Source organism: Oncorhynchus mykiss, chromosome 3, assembly GCF_057628025.1.
Source record: "Oncorhynchus mykiss isolate SJ-2025 chromosome 3, ASM5762802v1, whole genome shotgun sequence".
Classification (NCBI taxonomy): domain Eukaryota; kingdom Metazoa; phylum Chordata; class Actinopteri; order Salmoniformes; family Salmonidae; genus Oncorhynchus; species Oncorhynchus mykiss.
In genome coordinates, this window is record NC_143024.1 from 26,800,497 (window position 1) to 26,822,868 (window position 22,372).

At 46.2% G+C, this 22,372-nt stretch overlaps 2 protein-coding genes across 2 annotated transcripts in view; both read right to left on the minus strand.

Moving 5' to 3' along the window:
• si:dkey-65b12.6 (IgGFc-binding protein) lies at positions 1 to 8,943 on the minus strand. Its single transcript, XM_090226857.1, has 13 exons — positions 8,680 to 8,943; positions 8,383 to 8,430; positions 6,662 to 7,888; positions 6,121 to 6,461; positions 5,429 to 6,002; positions 4,732 to 5,336; positions 3,999 to 4,569; positions 3,251 to 3,849; positions 2,620 to 3,163; positions 2,262 to 2,458; positions 1,882 to 2,020; positions 1,407 to 1,735; positions 1 to 1,286 (listed from the first exon to the last, which is right to left on the minus strand). Exons 1-13 carry the CDS (start codon positions 8,693 to 8,695, stop codon positions 708 to 710), a joined length of 5,769 nt encoding a protein of 1,922 aa, XP_090082983.1. The 5' UTR covers positions 8,696 to 8,943; the 3' UTR covers positions 1 to 707.
• A 9,872-nt stretch (positions 8,944 to 18,815) lies between these two features.
• The window catches only part of LOC110512327 (CD276 antigen), a 111,101-nt gene continuing 107,544 nt past the window's right edge, over positions 18,816 to 22,372 (minus strand). Inside the window, exon 6 of the transcript XR_016493299.1 lies at positions 18,816 to 18,852. The gene's annotated coding sequence lies outside the window, so the exon portion shown is untranslated. The remainder of the gene's footprint in view (positions 18,853 to 22,372) is intronic.

Genomic DNA, 22,372 nt, shown 5'->3' on the forward strand with positions numbered 1-22,372 from the left:
TTTAGCTGCAATATGTTTATTATTAGGCTTTTGAAAGTTGTAAAGGATAGACAGAGATACACGCGTACAGAGATCATCTCAGTTTTAGTAATACACAACTCTGGGATTATATTTGAATTTTAATGAATATAGAGTTCAATAACAATTTCATGCATGAATACTCATAATCCCTCACAACATTATATAGTTTGGAATATGTTATCAAATACAGAAGGTCATTTTAAGGTACTTTTACGATTTTATGTCGAAATGCTCTAGCCTACAACCAGGACATGGAAGGAACATTTGAATTTTTAAAGGATATTTTGGAGCCATGAGAGTTTAGTTGAAAATTAAGCCTCCAAACTTGATATGTACAGGTTTTACATATTTGTTCAGGAGTTTTTCATTCAGCCACACCCTGACACCTTGATGACACATTGTTCACCACTGAGCATGTAACCCTTGTTGCACTGGCAGCCCTCCACACAGACTTTGGAACAGATCTCTGGGACATTGAGATCGGCACAGGTAGCAGGGCAGGCTGTGCCACATAGCTCATAGTGGCTGTGGTATGGGCAGTCCAGGGCTGTTCACGTTAAGAATAAACAAACATCACAAATGTAGTCCTAATACATTCTGCAAATGCACAAGTGGTTATATCGTGTCATTATACACATTTGAGGATGTCTGAGTTCCTAAATGTGATGTTTTGTTATAGCTGAGTACTAACGGCAGTTGGAGGCCTTTCTCCACAGTGGTGAGACAACAGCCCCAGCCTGCTGACATTCGGCCACGTAGTTAGCCAAGGCCTCACACAACACCTCCTGTCGACCCTCATTCAGACACACATCATAGAGGCATTTTGAGGCAAACTCCTTCACCGGCACATTCTTATGACACTGTTCCAATGCCCCCCCTCTGTCTGTCATCAAACCACAGTACTTTGGTCCAGTATAAAGTGCCCGGTCTGAATCTGAGCATGTGGGGCAGTTGCTGTTACAGACGTGCCAGCAGAATGGGTCACCGTCGGCAACACTCCAGGATGCCACCCACGCCGTGGCATTTGATGAAAGCACACCTGTGGGAGTGGTGAAGTCATCTGCTTTGTTACCATTGTAGTTGCCACAGATGCCACCGAGGTTGTCGTAGTAACTGCTGCTGATGGTCACCATGAAGAAGGCTGTCCAGTCAAAAGTGATCTTCAGGCCGACATCTGTCTGGATGGTCCCTTGGATACCAGACTCTGTGATTCTGATGCTGTCAGACTCCAAACTCAAAGGGAGGGCAGACCTAATGCCATCAATCTGAGACGATAGAGAGATGAGGATTTAAAGAGGACTTAAAGTGGATGGAGAGCATACAGGATTCTTACATTCAACTTCAACATGGAAAATCTGTATCAAGTATAACTGGAAGCCACCCACCTCCACTGTCCCTCTTTGGCCACTGAGAATGGTGATCCTGTGACCACTCAGGTCTATGTTGGCTGACTTGAGGAAGGAGCCTTTGGAGTTGACGCGCAGCTCGTTCTTAGTCTGGATGCTGAACTGAGGTAGGGTGGGATCTTTGCCAGTCGTATTCACCAGAATGTAGGAGCAGGTGCCCATGAAGGAGAATGGCTGGCCGTCGAACGTGCTGTAATGAGGGTCACCGAACAACCAGCAGCTGGCCTTGGACTGGGCCACACATACCGCCTTATTGTTCATCACCGCACAGTTTTCCTTCTCACGGCACTCGGTATCCTCACAGGGGTCTAACAAAATGTGCATTAGAGACATTAGCAAATCCTGATCATAGTAATATTAAAATAAGAACATTGACAAAGTTCATAATTCCACATCCAAATTCACTAACACAAAGCCATATCTGTTTGGTTGCATTATTATTAATGTTTTTTACCTGTGCTGTAGCAGTCCATGACTCCATTCTTCAACGCACATTTCTGACCCTCTTTGCACTGTGAGTTCTTGCAGGTGAATACTCCTGCTGCACAGCTGCAGGTCTCAGAACAGTTGCGCAGCATCACAGACTGGCCAGACTGAAAACCAGCAAGACATGTAAATGATATCATTGAGTTTACACTATGGTGGAAACCATAGGACGACTGTAAACAATAAATATTTAGGATAGTGATTGATTATATTATTTGCACTTTATATTTGAAGATGGCGTAGAACAGATGCAGGCCTTTAATTGTAATAATCACTTTAGGATACCATTGAATTTTTGAGATATGAAAAAACAATTTACTTGTCAATACACAATAAATCAGTAATCACCTTGTAATAGTGTCCATCAACCACACAGCCACAGTTCTCCCGTAGGACACACTTGCCACCATCAAACACAAAGCCGTCATCACACTGGCAGCCCTCCTGGCATAGTGGGCATTTGGGAGACTCACTCAGAGAGTCACAGGTGGAAGAACAGGTGTCGGCACACAACTCATAATGACTGTTAGCTGGACACGTCAGAGCTAGAGGACAGATGAAAATGGGAGGAAATGCATGTTATCAAAAAACTTAAATCAGCTTCAGCTTCAATTGTTTTTCAGCAGAGCATTAGGTCAGATAAATATTACACACTAAGATAAACCAGGATAAGGTAAATCAACTTTCAATATCAAAATTTACTCACAACAAAACTGGTCAGATCTCCAGCTGCTGACAAGGCCACCGGATGCCTGACAGAAAGTCACATACGTCTGTAAGTGGCGGCACAGGGCATCCCCACCCTCTCCCTCCTTCGTGCACTCCTCAAAGTGCTCTTGTGGTGGCACAACAGCATGGCATTGGGCAAATGGACCCTTGGTTGACTTTATGATGCTACAAGCCGGCGGGGGTCCACTGGTGGGAGGACACTTCAAGCCACCGTCACATCCTGTCTGACATTTGACCCCTTCCTGAACCACCAACCACCCCGCTGCAAACTTCTCCACAGACGGCTCCTGCAGCCCACTGGGCAGCAGGAAGTCATCCTCCTTCTTGTCATTATAGTTGCCACAGAGACCACCGGTAACACCTTTGTAAGTGGATGGAAGCTGTATGATGGCGCCAGCAACGGTGTCGTAGGTCACCATCAAGCCAAAGTCTGTTACCACGACGATGTTAATGCCGTTCTGGTAGGCCCTGACCTTTCCATCTCCGAGTGACAGTGGGAGATTTGTTGCAACGTCATCCACCTGTGAAAGGAGGAAAAATTGAAAACATCCGTTTTTCGAAGTGTTACTTTTTAATACTGAATTGAGTAGATCAAGACAGAAAACTACCGTTATTTCCCATATAACTCTGGGAGACATAGATATCTTGTATTTGTAGGCCTGTATTTCAACCCTCCTGGTGACCATTGCATCATCCATCTTGGTCAACTGCTGCACTGACACAACAAACGGAGCCATCGATCTGTCTTTCTCCACAACCTCCGACATTTTGTACACACAGTCCCCGTGTAGGCTGAAGCAGCTGCCATCGAATGAGTGGAATCTCCTGGCCCCGCTCACATGGCAGGTGCCCGTACTCATGGGTATACAAGCCTGCACCCCGTCTTGGACCTGGCACTTCTCATTGGGACCGCAGGCAAACTTCACATTACACTCCACGTGTCCATCCTTTTTACACACACAGCGCTCTTTGCACTGGCCGCTGGGGAAGAACACCTGGCCCATCTGGTAGTATTGGCCTTGGTGAATGCAGCCACATTCAGCCAGCGGCACACACTCGCTGTCGCTCTGTATGAAGCCGTCGTCACAGACACAGCCCTCGGTGCACAGGGAGTTCCAACAGCTCTCAGGCTCATCGAGGCCACTGCAGGTCTGTGGGCAGCCTGAGGCACACACCTCATAGTGGCTGTTGACCTTGCAGGAAGATGCTACAACACATTAGGTCAAATTTAGAATTACATTTTGGTACCAGGAGCTGCTAGCTAGACAAACCACTTCTGACTTATTGTAATGATCATAATTGTTAGTCATTGTTTTGAAACACACATCTGATGAGATGTGTCTGTGCACTACTTACGACAGAAGCTGTCCGACCTCCACTGTTCCACCTTGGCAGGGGCATCCTGGCAGGCAGTGGTGTAGGTGCTGAGGGCGTTACATAGGGCAGAGGCATGGCCACGGTACATACACATGTCAAACACACAGTCCTCATAGTACTCTGTGGGGTTCACCTTGGCGTGGCAGTGCTTGAACGGACCGTTTTTGTCTGTGATCCTGCCGCAGTACTTCCCTGTTTGGTAATCAAGCATCAGGCTGTGGTCACAGGTGGGGCACTTCTTGCCGTTGCAGTCGCTGGAGCAGCCAGGATCGTTCCCAACTTTCCAGCTGTCCCCAAATACTGTTGGAGTGTTGGCAGGGCTCTTGTCTGGTTTGAGGAGGTCATCGTTCCGTTGGCCGTTCCAGTTTCCGCAGAGCCCTCCGATGAGGTCTGAGTAGGTGCTGGGGAGGGTTAGGGAGACGTGGCTGTTCCAGTTGAACTTCAGTGTCAGGCCAAATTTGGTCTTCACCACCCCGAAATACCCACTGCGGAAGATGGACAGTTGGCCATCTTCTACATCAAATGGCAAGTTCACATACTGGTTGTTGACCTGGGAAGATATAAAGAAATGTTGATGAAACACGAAGGATGATACTGTCCTGATATTTCCTCTTACATTAAGTAGTATAATCATAAAAGCTCATTGACCAAGTAAACCCAGAATGCAATTATGTCATTCATTTGGAATGGATAACATTTTAAGGTAGCTTACCAATACTTTGCCAGGGTTGTCCCTACTCATGGTGATGATGTTTTTGAAGACAATGATGGTGACTGTCTTTGTGTAAGACACTGCCGTGTTCCTCCCCCTATTCTGATTCTTTACAAGCACCTCAAAAGGCGCCAGAGACTTGTCATCTTTGCTGACCGATTTGGAGAGAACGTAAGTACACGTTCCCTGGAAGTCGAACCTCTTGCCATCAAATGTGCGGTAGTGGGGGTCGCCTGAACCTTGGCAAGAGGCATATGATGTTGGGTAGCACTCTCTCTTACCGCTCTGCAGGCCACACACCTCTGATTTCTTGCATGCTGTTGCTTTGCATTCAACCTTGGCTGTTCCTGGATTGCATTCACACTGCTTTGTGCATTTGTCATCTTCCCAGAACTTCATTCCAGACGGGTAGTATCGTCCTTCATAAGAGCAGCCACAGCTCTCCTTGGAGACGCATTTGTCTCCACTGAGGACAAAGCCCTTGTTGCATTGACAAGTCTCCACACAGGGTTCCTTGCACTTTGCTTCGGCATCTAGATCTGAACAAGAGGCAGGGCAAGCTGTGCCACACGCCTCGTAGTAGCTGTTTGACGGACATTCCAGTGCTGCAAATGTGAAATGGGAAAATATATTTCAATAATTGTGAAATGTACAATCTAAAAATCTTTATGAAATGTCTGGAAAGAAGAAAACTCACAGCATCCAGTGATTGTCCTCCACTCAGGGCTAATTTTGACCCCCTCGGCCAAACAGGCATCATTGTAGCTTTTCATGTTCTCACAGAGGAACTGATAGATGCCTTTATTGATGCAGACGTCATAGACACAGTTGTCCATGAACATGCCTGGGTCCAGGACCTTGTGGCAGCTGGCGAATGGGCCGTCTTTTTTGGCCAAGAGACCACATAACTTCTCTCCCTTGTATTTCTGTTGGAGAGCCGGAGTGCAGCTAGGACATTCCCCTTGGCAGTCATCATGACAGAACAAGTCACCGTCTTCAGTTCTCCAGCTCTGGGCAAACTTCACCACTGTGGGTTCCTTGTTACCTTTGGGGTTAGTGAACTCGTCATTGTGATCCCCGTTGTAGTTCCCACAGAGCCCACCCAGGGTGCGGAAGTAGCTGCTGGGGACAGTGATGTAGAACTTCATGTTCCAGTCGTACATAACCTTCAGGCCAAAGTTTGTCTTCAGAACAGCATAGCTGCCACTATACACCACCGTTAGGTTTCCTCCGGCCAGGGTCACAGGCAGGTAGACATTCTCACCATTCACCTAAGAAAATATCAATAAGCATATGGAAAAACCATTCAGTTCACGTCCTGGGTTCACCAAATTTACCATGGAACCGACCCCAGTCCTGATAATATCTCTCTGGTCTCTTGTTACTTACCTCAACCTTCCCTTTATGCGTGCTCATCACCACAGTCAGCCCATAGACCGTGACTGAGACTTTCCTTACGAAAGACACCCTCTTGTTCCCTCTGTGGTTGTTCTTGGTCAGGACAGTGAACGGGATGAGGCCAGGTTCAGATTTAACAACCGTGGCCATGACGTAAGAGCAGGTGCCCTGGAAGTCAAATCGCTCCCCATCAAAGGTGAGGTAGTGGGGATCGCCCACGGCCCTGCAGATTGCTTTGGAGATGTGGGCACAAACCCCCTTTGTACATTCTTCCTTTTCTCTGCATTTGACTTTCTCACAGGGGTCTGGTGGTGGAGTGGGTGGTGCAGTGCCTGAGGGAGTACAGAAGCAACATTCAAGACTAACACTAGTTTTCATGCAGTGCATTTGTTGTGTTTTGTTTAATTGTGTTGCGTAGAATTGCGATGTGTTGCGTTGCATTGGGGTTGTTGAAGAGTTGTCCTCTTTAACAGGAGGTATTGAGGGGCAGTTGATAGGCCATTTAAGTGTATGTGTCAATTAAACAGCGTACCTTTGGAACATACTCCTGTTGTTGCGTAGCCGTCTCTTGGCATGCCACCATAAACGTAAACAGCCATGAGGCAGTCGCCTTTGATGGAGAAATGTTGTTGCTGCTCTCCCAATGGAACATTTACCCACATGTACCTAGGGTCTGAGTTGAATGATGTCCATTGGAGAGATTTCACACAATTATTTTTTTCACAGACTTTAACGGTTTTGATCCCTTCCCCCTCGGAGACAATGACCAATGTGCTCTCGAATTTGCTCTGCGTGTCCACCGACCACTCTTTGGCTAGATCAGACGTTGGGAGGATGTTGGTGAGGAATGGATCATAGGGCTTGTTGTTGCTGAAGTACATCACCATGACCTTCTTATCGCTTTTGATGATCAGCGGATATTTGGGTTGGACAGATATCACATACGCCTGCCCCTCATTCAGCTCTTTAGCAGTGGATACCTTTCCCTCAAAGATCTTCACTAGAGTGTTGTCCTCTGAGGCCACAATGTTGACAAAGTCTGTTGATTGGGTCATGTGCATGGAAGGAACCAGGTAATTGGTGGAGAGGCTCTGTACCGGTAGCAGTTGTTCGTATACGTGATTGCAGCGGCCTCCATCTGCAATGCACTCGTGTCCCCCGAGGACTGCCACAGGGTGCTTAGCTTTTACCCTGGTCCCAGTGAAAGTGGTGTAGCTTTGGTAGAGGTAGACCTGGTATGGTTCCATGGTAACAATCATCGCCTGTCTTTGCTTCCAGGAATCCACGCCACTGACATTCATGTTGGAGACAGGGATGATCGTGATCTTGTTGGGCTCTTTGCCATTGATAATAGACATAAGCTTGTGCATGTTGCTTGGACCCCCTACAGGGGTGAAGGCCACATAGTCAGTACCCAGCTGGTCAGTTGGGAAGACCACACTGCCGTCTCCGGTCGAGAACTTGTAGTTGAAGGCCACCACCGAGATGTCAGAGTTAGAGGTGACCTGCACTGTTTTGGTGGAAGCTCCTGGACCCCCAATTTCAGCGGTACCAGGTATGCTGATCCATTTGGTGTTCTGTTTCTCTATTTTCACAGAGGTCGAGAAGCCGATTGCATTGACCTGAATTTGAACAATGGCTGGATAATCCTGTGTGGTTATGGCCAGTTTAAGACTCTGATCATCTTGGTAGCTCAGCAAATAGTTAGGCATAAAGGCAGTAATGAACTCCCGCCCCACTGGGCATGATCCACTGACCACTAAACATAAAGGAAGAAAGACAATTTTACAGATGAGCACCTGCATTCTTTTCGCAACCATTTGACTAATGTAATATCAGTTTAATAAGGAAACATATACTATAGCTTAATTAAGTACAGTACAATTGTCTTGCTCCGACTGCTCTTGCTGAATTCATTGACTGTCAAGTGTCATTTTAGTAAGGCACAAAATAATTTGTTTTTGCTTGAATGACATGACCTTATACAAATGTTTGTGTACATAACAATACACATGCTGTCGCTTCCCCCTGCATAGCTTTATAACCAGTATTACATGTCTATATAGTGTGCCTTGCAGAACAAACTACATGAATGTACTTTCAAATTAGAGGAGTCTAGAAATATTTAATTTGCCAAGCTACGGTACAGTATTTGTTTACCCATAATGTTAGACAATAATAAATGATCAACTTGCTAAATTCTGGTAGTGATTACATGACATGTAATATTGAAAGGTAAACTGTGATTCTTACCTATGAATAGGGTGACAGCCACACAAAGCAGGAAAGTTGTCCCCATGGCTACTGACAGGAGAGAAGACAAGTGTAATTAATAGTAAAGGCATTTACTTTCATTAATTAATATCCATCAATAAATTACATTCACAAAAATAATGAGATTACTATGCATTAGTACATTGTACATGCATCTACGAAGACAGGAAATAGTTTATTTCAAATCACTTTCAGCTCCATAATAATTTGGTCTTCAACTGATACTTTTCACCAATATTTCTAATGCAAAATACTGACTTAATGTCCATACTTTACCTGTTGGTGGGACCATGAAGGATATAACAGACAGACAGGGATGAGAGGGTGTCTTATATTGTGAAGACGATGGATAAAAAATAACACATCCTTGCCAAAATATTTAATTACCGTACTTATTAAGTCAACATAGCGTATATATGACTGTAATGCATATATTGACAACTTTGCATCTTTAGATTCCATCTAACCAAAACATTTACATAGGCTTTGTCACTTCTACTCCCACTCCTTCCCTCTGGCGTTTGAAGTCGCCAGTATACTAACCACTGGTCCTGGGATCCTTCATTATGCACACCTGGCATCCATCATTATGTGCACCTCCAGATCATTAGGATACTCACCTGGACACATTGTTCCTGTGTTCATGCTTTATTGACACTGTTATGCTGTCTCATTTCATGTTTCTTGTTTTATTAAATGTTTCACCTGCACCTGCTTCTCGACTCACAACGTCTACTTTTGTCGCACACACCCTGATCTGTTTCACCTGTCTTTGTGCTTGTCTCCACTCCCATCCAAGGGTCACCCATCTTCCCTGTTATCCCCAGTGTATTTATACATATGTTCGTTTGTTGCCCATTTTTTTGGTTTCGTGAAACCAGCGTTTTTCCCCTTGCTCCTATCTGTTCTAGTTCCGGTTTTCACGGTTTGGCTTTTCTGCCTGCCCTGACCCTGAGCCTACCTGCCGTTCTGTACCTTTCCACACCACACTGGATTACTGATCCCTGCCTACTCTGATCCTGAGACTGCCGTTGTGGATCTTTTGCACCCTGTCTGGATTACTGACCTATGCCTGCCCCTGTACTAGTAATACACTTTTTTTTCTGACAATGTCTGCATCTGGGTCTTACCTGAAACATGATAGTACCAACTGGCCATGACCGTCCCAGCAGACTCAGACCAGCTCCACAATACTGTCTCCCTGCAAGGAGCCACCATTGGACGACACGAGAAGTTACTGCAATGTCTTTTGGAGGGACTCCATACCCTGGCAGAATGCCATGACCAGGCAATCAATACTTTGCTGGAGCAATTCCGCGGGTCACACACATAATAAACAAGCAAGCATTGTTCCTTCACGGATTATCGGAGGTGGTCAAAGATGAGTTTGCAGCCCGGGAGCTGCCCATGCACCTTGACTCCCTCATAGCCTTGACCATCCTGTGACCTGTCGCTCTCGATTCCCACCTCGCCTCCGAAGAATCCCGGAGACCCCCAAATTCTATATGTCCGAGTGAACCCGACGTCACCTGAGTTCTCTCGGGACTCACCATGGGCTAAAGACTCGCCTACTTTGGAGTCCAAGCACCCGAGCAGGGCGAGATTAACTCCGGCTGAGCGCATACGCCGACTCAACACCCAGAGCTGTCCATATTGTGGAGCTACAGGACATTTCGTAGCTACCTGCCCATTAAAAAAACAGACTCATCAAGAAGGAGCGAGTACTCTGGTGGGCCTTATGGAGAACTTTTCCTATCCCCTTACTCGCAGTCCTTTCCATGCCATCCTGCTGTTGGGGAACCAGTCTAAATCTCTCCGGGTACACATCGACTCTGGGGCCGATGAGAGTTTTTTGGACGCTACCCTGGCATCTGAGCTGGGCATCCCCACTCAGCCCTCTCCATTTCCATAGACGTTAGAGCACTGGACGGGTACTCTATAGGCCACAATACCACCCCCATCAAACTACGTGTGTCAGGGAACCACAGCGAGACAATCCAATTCCTGCTCATTAAGTTTCCTCAGGTTCCCGTGGTATTGGGATTGTCCTGGTTCCAGTGACCCAATCCCCTCATTGACTGGTCTGCTGGTGCCATCATGGGCTGGAGCCCATTCTGCCACGCCCATTGCCTGAAGTCAGCGCAGCCTGCCCCAGGACGTCTTCCTGAGGGCTCGGAAGTTGCCCCAGACCTCTCAGCCATTCCTGCGGAGTACCAGGACCTCTGGGAGGTGTTCAGAAAGGCCCTGGCCACTTCGCTTCCACCGCACCGACCATATGACTGTAGGATTGACCTTCTCCCAGGCACCACTCAGCCCCGGGAACGACTGTACTCTCTGTTGGGTCCAGAGACAAAGACTATGGAGACCTACATTGAGGACTCCCTAGATGCAGGGTTCATCCGTCAACGACATCACGGTGAAGAACCGCTACCCACTACCCTTCATCTTCTTGGCCTTCAAGATGCTCCAGGGGGCCACTGTGTTCTCCAAGCTGGACCTACGGAATGCCTACCACCTGGTGCAGATACGGGAAGGGGACGAGTGGAAGACTTCAACACGGCCAGCGGTCACTAAGAGTATGTGGTCAAGCCATTTGGCCTTACCCACGCCCCTGCTGTGTTCCAGGCTCTGGTTAATGATGTTTTCCGCAACATGTTGAACTGGTTCGTCTTCGTCTACCTCGATGACATCCTCGTCTTCTCCACCCAAGAACACATGCTCTACGTCCAACAGGTTCTCCAACGCGTCCTGGAGAACCAGCTTTTTGTAAAGGCAGAGAAGTGCGAATTCCATCACTCCACCATCCCCTTCCTGTGTTACACCATCACTGCATGTAGTGTACAGATGGATCCCAGGAAGGTCAAAGCAGTGATGGATTGGCCCCAGCCTAAGTCCAGGGTACAGCTGCAACATTTCCTGGGATTCACCAACTTTTATTGTTGCTGTTGCCGGGGCTACAGCAGCCTGGCTTCCCCCTTGTCTGCACTCACCTCTCCCAAGGTTCCATTCATATGGTCCCCAGCTGCAGACCGGGATCTCAAACACCACTTCACCACAGCTCCCATCTTGGTTTATCCTGACACGTCCCACAAGTTCGTGGTGGAGGCTGATGCTTTGGATGTTGGTGTGGGGGCTGTCCTGTCCCAGCGTTCTGGCTTGGACCTCAAGTTACATCCCTGCGGTTTCTTCTCCCACCACCTCAACGCCATGGAGAGGACCTACAATGTGGGGAATCGTGAGGTTCTCGCGGTGATGGTGTTGGTGGAGTGGAGGCACTGGCTGGAGGGGCCGGAACATCTGTTCATTGTGTGGACAGAGCCCGCACCACCAAGCGCCTCAATTCCAGGAAAGCTAGGTGGGCCCTGCTGTTCACTCGGTTCAACTTCTCCCTCTCATACCGGCCGGGATCCAATGTCAAGCAGGATGCGCTGTCACGCCGCTATATCCCCACGGCTACATCTCCAGAAACCGAGACCATCCTTCCCAGTTCGTGTCTGAAGACGGCACTCAGCTGGTGAATAGGGAAGCAGGTTCGTGAGGCGCAGCGTTCCCAGCCGAACCCTGGTGGGTGCCCAGATAATCGGATGTTTGTTCCTGACACGGGTCACCCCTCGTTCCTGGAGTGGGCCCACTTGTTTTCAACCCGGGCTCCTGTCGGACCCTTGTCTTTGTGTGACAACACTTTTGGTGCCTACCGTGGTTCCTGACATCTCCGCATTCGTCGCCACATGCACAATCTGTGCACAGAACAAGGCTCCTCGGCAAGCTCCGGCTGGCCTCTTTCAACTTCTACCTGTCCCTCACCATCCCTGGTCTCACATATCCCTGGACTTTGTCACATGTCTCCCTTGTCTGATGGCAACACCACCATCCTGACCTTAGTGGATCGGTTTTCCAAAGCCGCCCACTTAATTTCTCTCCCCAAGCTACCCTTCTGGAAGGCGTTCTGCTCACTCATTGGGCCGTCGGCCAGCCTGTCCTCCGGTTTCCACCCCAGTCCAACGGCAAGTCGGAGCGAGCCAACCAAGACCCGGAGACGACTCTGCTCTGTCTGGTCTCCGCCAATCCCACCACCTGGCGCTAGCAACTGGTTTGGGTCGAAAACACCCGCAACACCCTTCCTTGCTCTGCCACGCCGCTGTCATTGTACCTGGATGAGAGCCCGGTCGGCCCTTCTCAAGACCTCCTCCAGGTATCGATGACAAGCGGTATCGTCTCGGGCAGAAGGTATACCTTCAGTGATTCTGAACACTCGGAATCAGAGCCTGAACCCATGGAGGTAGGGGTCACACAGAACGAAATATGTTCAATAGGAAACCGATTTTAGCAGGTGCGTAATGTCTTCATGGCGTGCGCAAACACGAATTTCCAAGACTGTGTCCCTCTACTAAAACTGATATTTCTTATTCGTTTTTGAAGTTACAAGCCTGAAACCTTGAACATAGACTGCTGACACCCTGTGGAAGCCATAGGAATTGCATCCAGGGAGCTCATTTTCAATATGACCTTTCTCTTGCATTTTTAAGAGGATGGTCGCTCCAAAAAAAAAACATTCTGGTTGATTTGTCTTTGGATTTTCTCCTACCATATCTATTGTGTTATATTCTCCTACATTATTTTATCATTTATATAAACTTCAAAGTGTTTTCTTTCCAATGGTACCAATTATATGCATATCCTGGCTTCAGGGCCTGAGCTACAGGCAGTTTACTTTGGACACGTCATTCAGACAGGAAGTGGAGAAAAAAGGGGCCTAACCCTTCCTCTGTCCTCTCCTTTTCCGGTTCAAGTCCATGAAAGTCGGCCCTTAGGATCCAGAACCATCACCCACATCACTCAACCACTCACACTCACCGTGGAGTCCACTCATCAGGAGAACATCCCCTTCTTCATTACTAGTGAACCAGTCCACAAGATCATCCTTGGTTGATTGGTCACCCGAATGCTGGAGGACCTGATTCCATGTCCCCTGTGGTTCCACGACGGTTGAGAGGCCTGTGGATGCCCTTCAGCCCAACATCCCAGAAGTATACCAGGAACTCCTCCTGGTAGACAATAGCTGGAGGGCGCCAAGGAGTCATTCGTCATTCTCACCTACCATCGGAACCTGGAGTACATACTGACAGCGAGGAGGCTGAATACGCTCCAAGCTAGGTTTTCTTCATAAGGTTTGACTTCACGCTGATCTATCGTCCAGGTTCAAAGAACACCAAGGCCGATGCCCTGTCCCATCTCTACGATTTGGGAGAAGGTCCAGAACGCGCCTATAATCCCATCTTCCTGAGTCGTAGCTCCTGTGGTCTGGGATGTAGATGTGGACATCCGCCAGGCTCTGGAGAGGGAGCCCGCACCCATTAACTGTTCTCCCGAGCGTATTTACATTCCCACAGAGATAAGGGACCGACTGCTGACCTGGGCGCACTCAGCTGTCGTCACTGGACATCCATGTATTTCTCGCACTACCCAATCAATCTCTGGGAAATACTGGTGGCCCACATTAACGCAGGATGTCACTTGTTACATCAACACCTGTTCCATATGTGCCCAAACCAAATCCCCCCAGAACGCTCCAGCAGGGAAGCTCCTCCCACTTCCCGTGCCTCAGCGACCATGGTCACATCTATCCATTGACTTTGTAACTGATCTCCCCTCCTCTGACGGTTTCACAACCATTTTGGTGGTTTCAGATAGATTTTTAAAGTCCTGTCGAATCCCTCTTTCTGGTCTCCCTACTGCTATCCAGGTCACTGAGGCACTCTTCGGGCAGGTCTTCCAGCATTATGGCCTTCCGGGGGACATAGTTTCCGACAGTGCCCCTAAATTCACATCATGCGTATGGAAGTCCTTAATCGAAAAGCTCGGGGTAACGGTCAGCCTCACTTCCGGGTACCGGCCTCAGTCCAATGGGCAGGTAAAGAGGATGAACCTGGAGCTGGGGAGGTTCCTGATGAGTCACTACTGTCAGGACCGGCAGGGAGAGTGGGCGCAATTCCTTCCATGGGCAGAGTGCGCCCAGAACTCGCTACATCACTCCTCCACTGGGTTGACCCCCTTCCAGTGTGTTCAGAAGCTCCTGTGGTGGATGAGTGGTTCCAGCGCGCAGAAGAGGTGTGGAGCGATGCTCACGTGAGACTCCAGTGCGCCGTACACCGGCAAAAGGAGCAAACAGACTGCTCGTAGTGCGACCGTAGTGCGACCCCTGTGTTAAACCCTGGAGATTGCATCTGGCTTTCTACCAGAAACCTCCCACTCTGCCTGCCCTGCAAGAGTCCCTAGTTTGTGGGTCCATTCAAGGTTCTCCGGAGGGTCAACGAGGTGACGTATAGGTTGCAGCTTCCCAGTCACTATTGTTTCTCACCTTCTTTTCATGTCTCCCTTCTCAGGTTGGTGGTTCCTTGTCCACTAGCTGATGCTGTCCCCACGACCATTGAGGGGAATCCAGCATATGCTGTCAGATCCCTACTGGACTCCCGGCATCATGGGGGTCTGCTCTAGTACCTGGTGGACTGGGAAGGGTATGGCCCAGAGGAGCGGTGTTGGGTTCCGGTGGAGGACATTCTGGATCCCAACATCATCCGTGATTTCCACCTTCACTGCCCAAACCAGCCCGCTCCTCATCCTCTGGTCGGTGAAGTCCTGCGGCGTGAGCCTCGTGTCTGAGGGGGTGTACTGTCACGTCTAATCCCGCTCCTCCCCTCCGGCGTTCAACGTCGCCAGTACACTAACCACTGGTCCTGGGATACTTCATCACGCACACCTGGCTTCCATCATTACGTGCACAGGCAGATCATTAGGATGCTCACCTGGACTCCATTGTATTCCTGATTACCTCCCCTGTATCTGTCACTCCCTTAGGTTCCTTCCTCAGTTGGTATTGTTCATGCCTTATCGCCACTGTTATGCTGTCTCATCTCATGTTTGTTATTTTATTAATTCTTTCACCTGCACCTGCTTCTCGACTCACAGCATCTCAGTTAGAGGGTAGTGAGGTCTGCACAACGCATCACCGGGGGCAAACTACCTGCCCTCCAGGACACCTACACCACCCGATGTCACAGGAAGGCCATAAAGATCATCAAGGACATCAACCACCCGAGCCACTGCCTGTTCACCCCGCTATCATCCAGAAGGCGAGGTCAGTACAGGTGCATCAAAGCTGGGACCGAGAGACTGAAAAACAGCTTCTATCTCAAGGCCATCAGACTGTTAAACAGCCACCACTAACACTCAGTGTTAGTGGTGGCTGTTTAACAGTTGGCTGCTGCCAACACACTGACACTGACTCAACTCCAGCCACTTTAATAATGGGAATTGATGGGAAATGACGTAAATATATCACTAGCCACTTTAAACAATGCTACCTTATATAAATGTTACTTACCCTACATTATTCATCTCATATGCATACGTATATACTGTACTCTATATCATCGACGGTATCCTTATGTAATACATGTATCACTAGCCACTTTATACTATACTATGCCACTTTGTTTACATACTCATCTCATTTGTACATACTGTACTCGATACCATCTACTGTATCTTGCCTATGCTGCTCTGTACCATCACTCATTCATATATCCTTATGTACATATTCTTTATCCCCTTACACTGTGTACAAGACAGTAGTTTTGGAATTGTTAGTTAGATTACTTGTTATTACTGCATTGTCGGAACTAGAAGCACAAGCATTTCGCTACACTCGCACTAACATCTGCTAACCATGTGTATGTGACAAAATAAAATTCGATTTGATTTGATTTGATTAGAGGTTTTTTCCTTACACAAACAAAGCCAACCATGGATACCATTACAGAAACATTGATCTTGAAACAGGATATGAGAGCCACATCCCAGTTAACAAAGAAAACTCTCTTTATTTACTGTCAGCCCAATCAAGAATAGGGTGACAGAGGTCAGAACAAGAATTGACTATGGATCCTTATGATGATTTTGGGGGTGTGACGAGAGGGGTGAGGTGAGGATTTATTTGTCTTAAATACACATCATGTCATGGGTGTGTGTGTATAGGTTAAGAGGGAGGTGAGTATGTGAAACGCATTACAGAGCTGCCAACATACTTACAACCAACAGTAGGCATACATGGCACTGCAACTCACAAACAAAACACTCCTCCTGCTTAGTTTCTTTGACACTTTGAAATGATGGGCACAGGCAGGCCTCATCCCTGTCAACAATATAAGTAAAGGGCAAATTATTAATATGCATGTATGGTTTCACAGTCTAGCTCTGAGGGTGACGTGTCAGAGGGCACCTTTTTGAACTGCTATCACTAGGGTCGAATGTCATTCTTTATCTAAGTGACAGTGCAAATTCCTCCCATAAAATGAAAGTTCCTATTAGTAACCTTTTCCTGGTGGGTCAATGTATGGATTTACAAAACTATTATACTTAAGGTGGTGATGGAGGAGTAGGTGTGTTGTATTTGTACGTTGTGTGGGTGGCTCAAGGTTAGTCGAGCATGTCTTGTAATGTAATGAACTGTCTCACAGAGTGACACCAAGTACCATGTAATAACGTGAAATATTTCTGTAATATGCCCCAGAAGTTGCAGTTACATCCACAACGTCATGTAGCATCAACTTTACAACCAGCCCAACTGTAAGGTGGATAGTACTTTTCCCACAGTTGTTGGGAACCCTTTGACAATAACATTGGGCAAAATGTCCATAAATATTGATTAGAGTAAACATGCTCTACATTTCAGTTATGTAAAAACATTATGTGATCTGACTGCTTACTGTTCGCTAAGATACTGTAGTTGTTATGGGGTTGCAGGCCTACATCTCTCCAAATGGTGAAGTTTTACTGGCAGCAGCATCCTTGCCTGTGAAGCCCTTTTTGTGCAAAGCAATGACGGCATGCTTTTCCTTGTAGGTAACCATGGTTGACAAAGGAAGAACAATGATTCCAAGCACCACCCTCCTTTTGAAACTTCCAATCTATTATTCAAACTCAATCAGCATGACAGAGTGATCTCCAGCCTTGTCCTCGTTAACACTCACACCTGTGTTAACGAGAGAATCACTGACATGATGTCAGCTGGTCCTTTTGTGGCAAGGCTGAAATGCAGTGGAAATGTTTTTGGGGATTCAGTTCATTTGCATGGCAAAGCGGGACTTATCCCTAATAATATCAAAGCAGGTCTGCCCCCGGTTGCAAGAGGCAGCTCACAGCATTCTGTTGAAGAGGAGGAGAAGAGAGAAAGAGACAGGCTTTCAGCTTCACATCCCAAAGACCTGTTTCCTCTAGTAGTACTGCCTGGTCACTGAACCTTTCATTGAGGGCATTGTAAACAGTTCCTGTCATGGAAAGTTGCACTCTGCAATGGTGTTATTCTTGCATGAAGTACATCTATACACAATGCTCATGACTCATTTGCCCTCAAAGTGAAATGTCAAATCCATATTTAGGATGAATCCGTCCACCACACATCAGGCTGGGAGAAACCCTGGGAGGAGTTGAGGGTGATGATGAAGCTGTCACGGGATGACTGTACTCAACAAATACAGGTGTGCGAAGCTTGTAGCGTCATACGCAAGAAGACTCGAGGCTGTAATCGCTGTCAAATGTGCTTCAACAAAGTACTGAGTAAAGAGTCTGAATACTTATGGAAATATTATATTTTAGTTGATTTATTTTTTAACATTTGCACAAATGTGTAAAAAAAAGTTTTTGCTTTGTCATTATGGGATATTGTTTGTAGTTTGATGAGGGGGAAAAAACGATTTAATCAATTTTAGAATAAGGCTGTAATGTAGCAATATGTGGTCTATACTTGGCATGAAGGTTTCTCACTCATGGGTGGCACAAATTGGAATATTGGGGAGGGAAATGGGCGGAGTATACACAAACAAAATATTAGTATATACATTTATGTGGGTGACCATCCAGCTAGGCCAGACAAGTTTATGTGTGGTGTGCAGCTCCCATTCATATGATTTTGAGTTAGTCCGAGTCCTGTAAGGAATCAGTCAACTGTATTGTGTTGAACTTTGTGTATAATGTATTGTCCATGAAAATGGACTTTGGTGTAAAAGTTTGTCCTCCCTTTATGTTTTCTCTGTAAACAAGCAATGATAGTTGCTCTGGCATAAAGCCTGTTGACTGAAGGTCATTCTGGGGAGGTAGCCTAGTGGTTAGAGTGTTGGACTAGTAACCGGAAGGTTGCAAGTTCAAACGCCTGAGCTGACTAGGTACAAATATGTCGTTCTGCCCCTGAACAGGCAGTTAACCCACTGTTCCTAGGCCGTCATTGAAAATAAGAATTTGTTCTTAACTGAAGATTGTTGTTTTAACATGCCTGGTTAAAAATGGTGTTTTCTTATCCTTTTTGGTCTCCTGCTCAGACCTCTTCCAACAGCATTAGCAGCAGTGGATACATCAACAATCTTCTCCTCTGCTCAGCAGGCATCACACAGCACACTGTGGAAGGGAGGAGAGAAGAAAGGAGCACTCAACCTCAGTCACTGAAATAGACAACATTTCCCTCTATATCTGACTAGTACTTGATCATGAACTGTAGTATAGTATTGTGAACAACACAATCACATCTTGCTTTGGAGAAGGACATGGTTAAAGGGGGTGGATGTGGTGGTGGAGCCAGCTGCAGGCAGCTTAGCTTCGCACATAACATCACCTTCTGAGACCTGCAGCTCCCTCTAAACACTATGTGCAAGTATGGTATCACATCTCGATGGACTGTGTTAGGTACATACAGCACCAAAAGAATAAAACAAATGAATGATGAAAAAGATCAAATCGCAAAAAGAACTGTAAATTAAGTATCTGAAAACAACACTGAGTCAACGAACAAACCTTGGAACCCTGATATTGTACCTGGTGGTGGGTGGAGTGTGAGAGACTTAGTAAAACTCTGGTCCAGAACCCTCAGTCTCAGCTTGGCTGTAACAGTCAGAGTGCTGTTCAGCCTCAGGGTCACCTCACTCTCCAGGTCATAGCGCCCCCTGCTGTCCAACTCCATAGTGGTGATGTCATTGCCCATCACACCTTCCCATGGTACCTCTGGCTGGGGATACCGCTGAGAGGCAGGGAGAGTGACAATGAAGCCATCACAAGTGGCTTAGACGGATAGCCTGGTATCATCATAAGGGGCTGGATTGAGATATTATAAATACTTTTGTAAGGTCAGTTGTCACCATTTAAGTTTCATTATAAAGATGCAGCAACAAAATTAGGTTTCTGAATTTTTTTTATCTACATGTTCGTGTGTTATATGCTAACACTGTTGCTATGGTGTCTACTAATGGCATACACTCAAGTCTGTTCCCTATTTTTCAGGGGTGTAGACAAGGTGATGGTCTATCCCCAACATTATTCATTCTGTCACTAGAGCCTTTAGCCAAACATCTAAGGCAGAATGTAATTTCTTCTCCTATACTGCTTAAATTATCCACTCATATAATATCACTATATGCGGATGATATCCTGTCACTTCCCTCAACAATTCCTATGAAAACTCAGTTCACTTATTTGAGTATTAGTATACAAACATCTCTGCACTGTCTGCTGAATTGGAATTGTGATCAAATTTAACGAGATCTAACCATTTGGGAGGAGTTGCATGCTTCCTTATAAACTAGGGTTGCTTCCATAAAGATGAATGTGCTGCCACATATTAGTTTCCTGAGCATGATGATCCCACTCCCTCCATCACTAGGTTATTGGGGAATGATTGATACATTTATACGTGAATCCCTTTGGAATGGCAAGCATCCAAAGATCAGGTTTGAGGTGTTACAATGAAAGAAGTGTAATGGTGGACTTGCATTACCAAATTTGAGTATTGACCACCAGTTACGCCCACTTAGATCATGGTTTGATCAGTCTGCATCAGTCTCCTGGAGAGCTATTGAGGAAGAACTTGTTTCACCTATTAGACTGCAGGATGCGTTCATTTCTGGTATATCTAACAAGAATATTGTATTTTGGTCCTATTATTTCTAATTCAATTGAGAATTTTAGGAAGGTTGAGAAGGGTTCTAGGTGGTAACTGGAAATGGCATCTCCATACACCTCTGTGGCATAACAAGGCTATTACTTCCAGTAGTAAACCAATTGAGCCTGGTCTGCAAAAGGGGTCAATAACCTAGGGGATATATTCAACTCAGAGGGTGTCCTTACGTTTTGATTTACCAGGGTCGTCATTCTTTCTATATCTTAGACTGCGGTCAGCACTTGTGCCTATGGGGTCCCATTGGGTACAAGTTTGGGAAGGCACCCGATGATAGTGTGGATTTTTACATTCTTGTCCAGAGGTTGTGTATTTACTGTCATCTTCAATTACTAAAAGGATAAACATTTTTCAAATGTTTAAAGCATTAAAACATGGGTATAGGATTCGCTGTCAATGATAAGACTATTGATTGAGCGAATGTCTGGGAGAAAATATTTCATTAATCAAAGAACACAAACAGCTAATTCATTTTAAACATTGTCATCGATCGTAATGGACACCACTTGTAAGATTTGATGCAAAACAGGCTCCAAGTCCATACAGTGACCTATGTAACCTCAATACATTTGGCACATACAAATATATGGTATGGGATTGTCCTGAGGTTTATGAGTTGGAGGAAAGTGTCATCTATTCTCTCTGACATGATTGATAAAACTGTACCGCTTGAACCAATTCTGCAGTTGCTTAACGATAATACTGGCATGCAGCTGAATGAGAAACAGCGAAAGGTTTGGCTGGCTGGGTTGACTGCTGCCAAAAGTTGTTGTTCAGTGCTGGTTGTCTCCACATGGCTGGCATATTTTCAAGATGTAGTTACAGTGCCTTGCGAAAGTATTCGGCCCCCTTGAACTTTGCGACCTTTTGCCACATTTCAGGCTTCAAACATAAAGATATAAAACTGTATTTTTTTGTGAAGAATCAACAACAAGTGGGACACAATCATGAAGTGGAACGACATTTATTGGATATTTCAAACTTTTTTAACAAATCAAAAACTGAAAAATTGGGCGTGCAAAATTATTCAGCCCCTTTACTTTCAGTGCAGCAAACTCTCTCCAGAAGTTCAGTGAGGATCTCTGAATGATGCAATGTTGACCTAAATGACTAATGATGATAAATAGAATCCACCTGTGTGTAATCAAGTCTTCATAGAAATGCACCTGCACTGTGATAGTCTCAGAGGTCCGTTAAAAGCGCAGAGAGCATCATGAAGAACAAGGAACACACCAGGCAGGTCCGAGATACTGTTGTGAAGAAGTTTAAAGCCGGATTTGGATACAAAAATATTTCCCAAGCTTTAAACATCCCAAGGAGCACTGTGCAAGCGATAATATTGAAATGGAAGGAGTATCAGACCACTGCAAATCTACCAAGACCTGGCCGTCCCTCTAAACTTTCAGCTCATACAAGGAGAAGACTGATCAGAGATGCAGTCAAGAGGCCCATGATCACTCTGGATGAACTGCAGAGATCTACAGCGGAGGTGGGAGACTCTGTCCACAGGACAACAATCAGTCGTATATTGCACAAATCTGGCCTTTATGGAAGAGTGGCAAGAAGAAAGCCATTTCTTAAAGATATCCATAAAAAGTGTTGTTTAAAGTTTGCCACAAGCCACTTGAGAGACACACCAAACACGTGGAAGAAGGTGCTCTGGTCAGATGAAACCAAAATTGAACTTTTTGGCAACAATGCAAAACGTTATGTTTGGCGTATAAGCAACACAGCTGAACACACCATCCCCACTGTCAAACATGGTGGTGGCAGCATCATGGTTTGGGCCTTCTTTTCTTCATCAGGGACAGGGAAGATGGTTAAAATTGATGGGAAGATGGATGGAGCCAAATACAGGACCATTCTGGAAGAAAATCTGATGGAGTCTGCAAAAGACCTGAGACTGGGAGGGAGATTTGTCTTCCAACAAGACAATGATCCAAAACATAAAGCAAAATCTACAATGGAATG

What these genes read in the sequence shown, in the direction of transcription:
- si:dkey-65b12.6 (XM_090226857.1), bottom strand. An exon ending in GAGGACAATCACTGGATGCT is followed by an intron (nt 5,337 to 5,428) that starts GTGAGTTTTCTT and finishes TCACATTTGCAG; the next exon opens with CACTGGAATGTCCGTCAAAC. An exon ending in GAGTTATATGGGAAATAACG is followed by an intron (nt 3,164 to 3,250) that starts GTAGTTTTCTGT and finishes CTCCTTTCACAG; the next exon opens with GTGGATGACGTTGCAACAAA.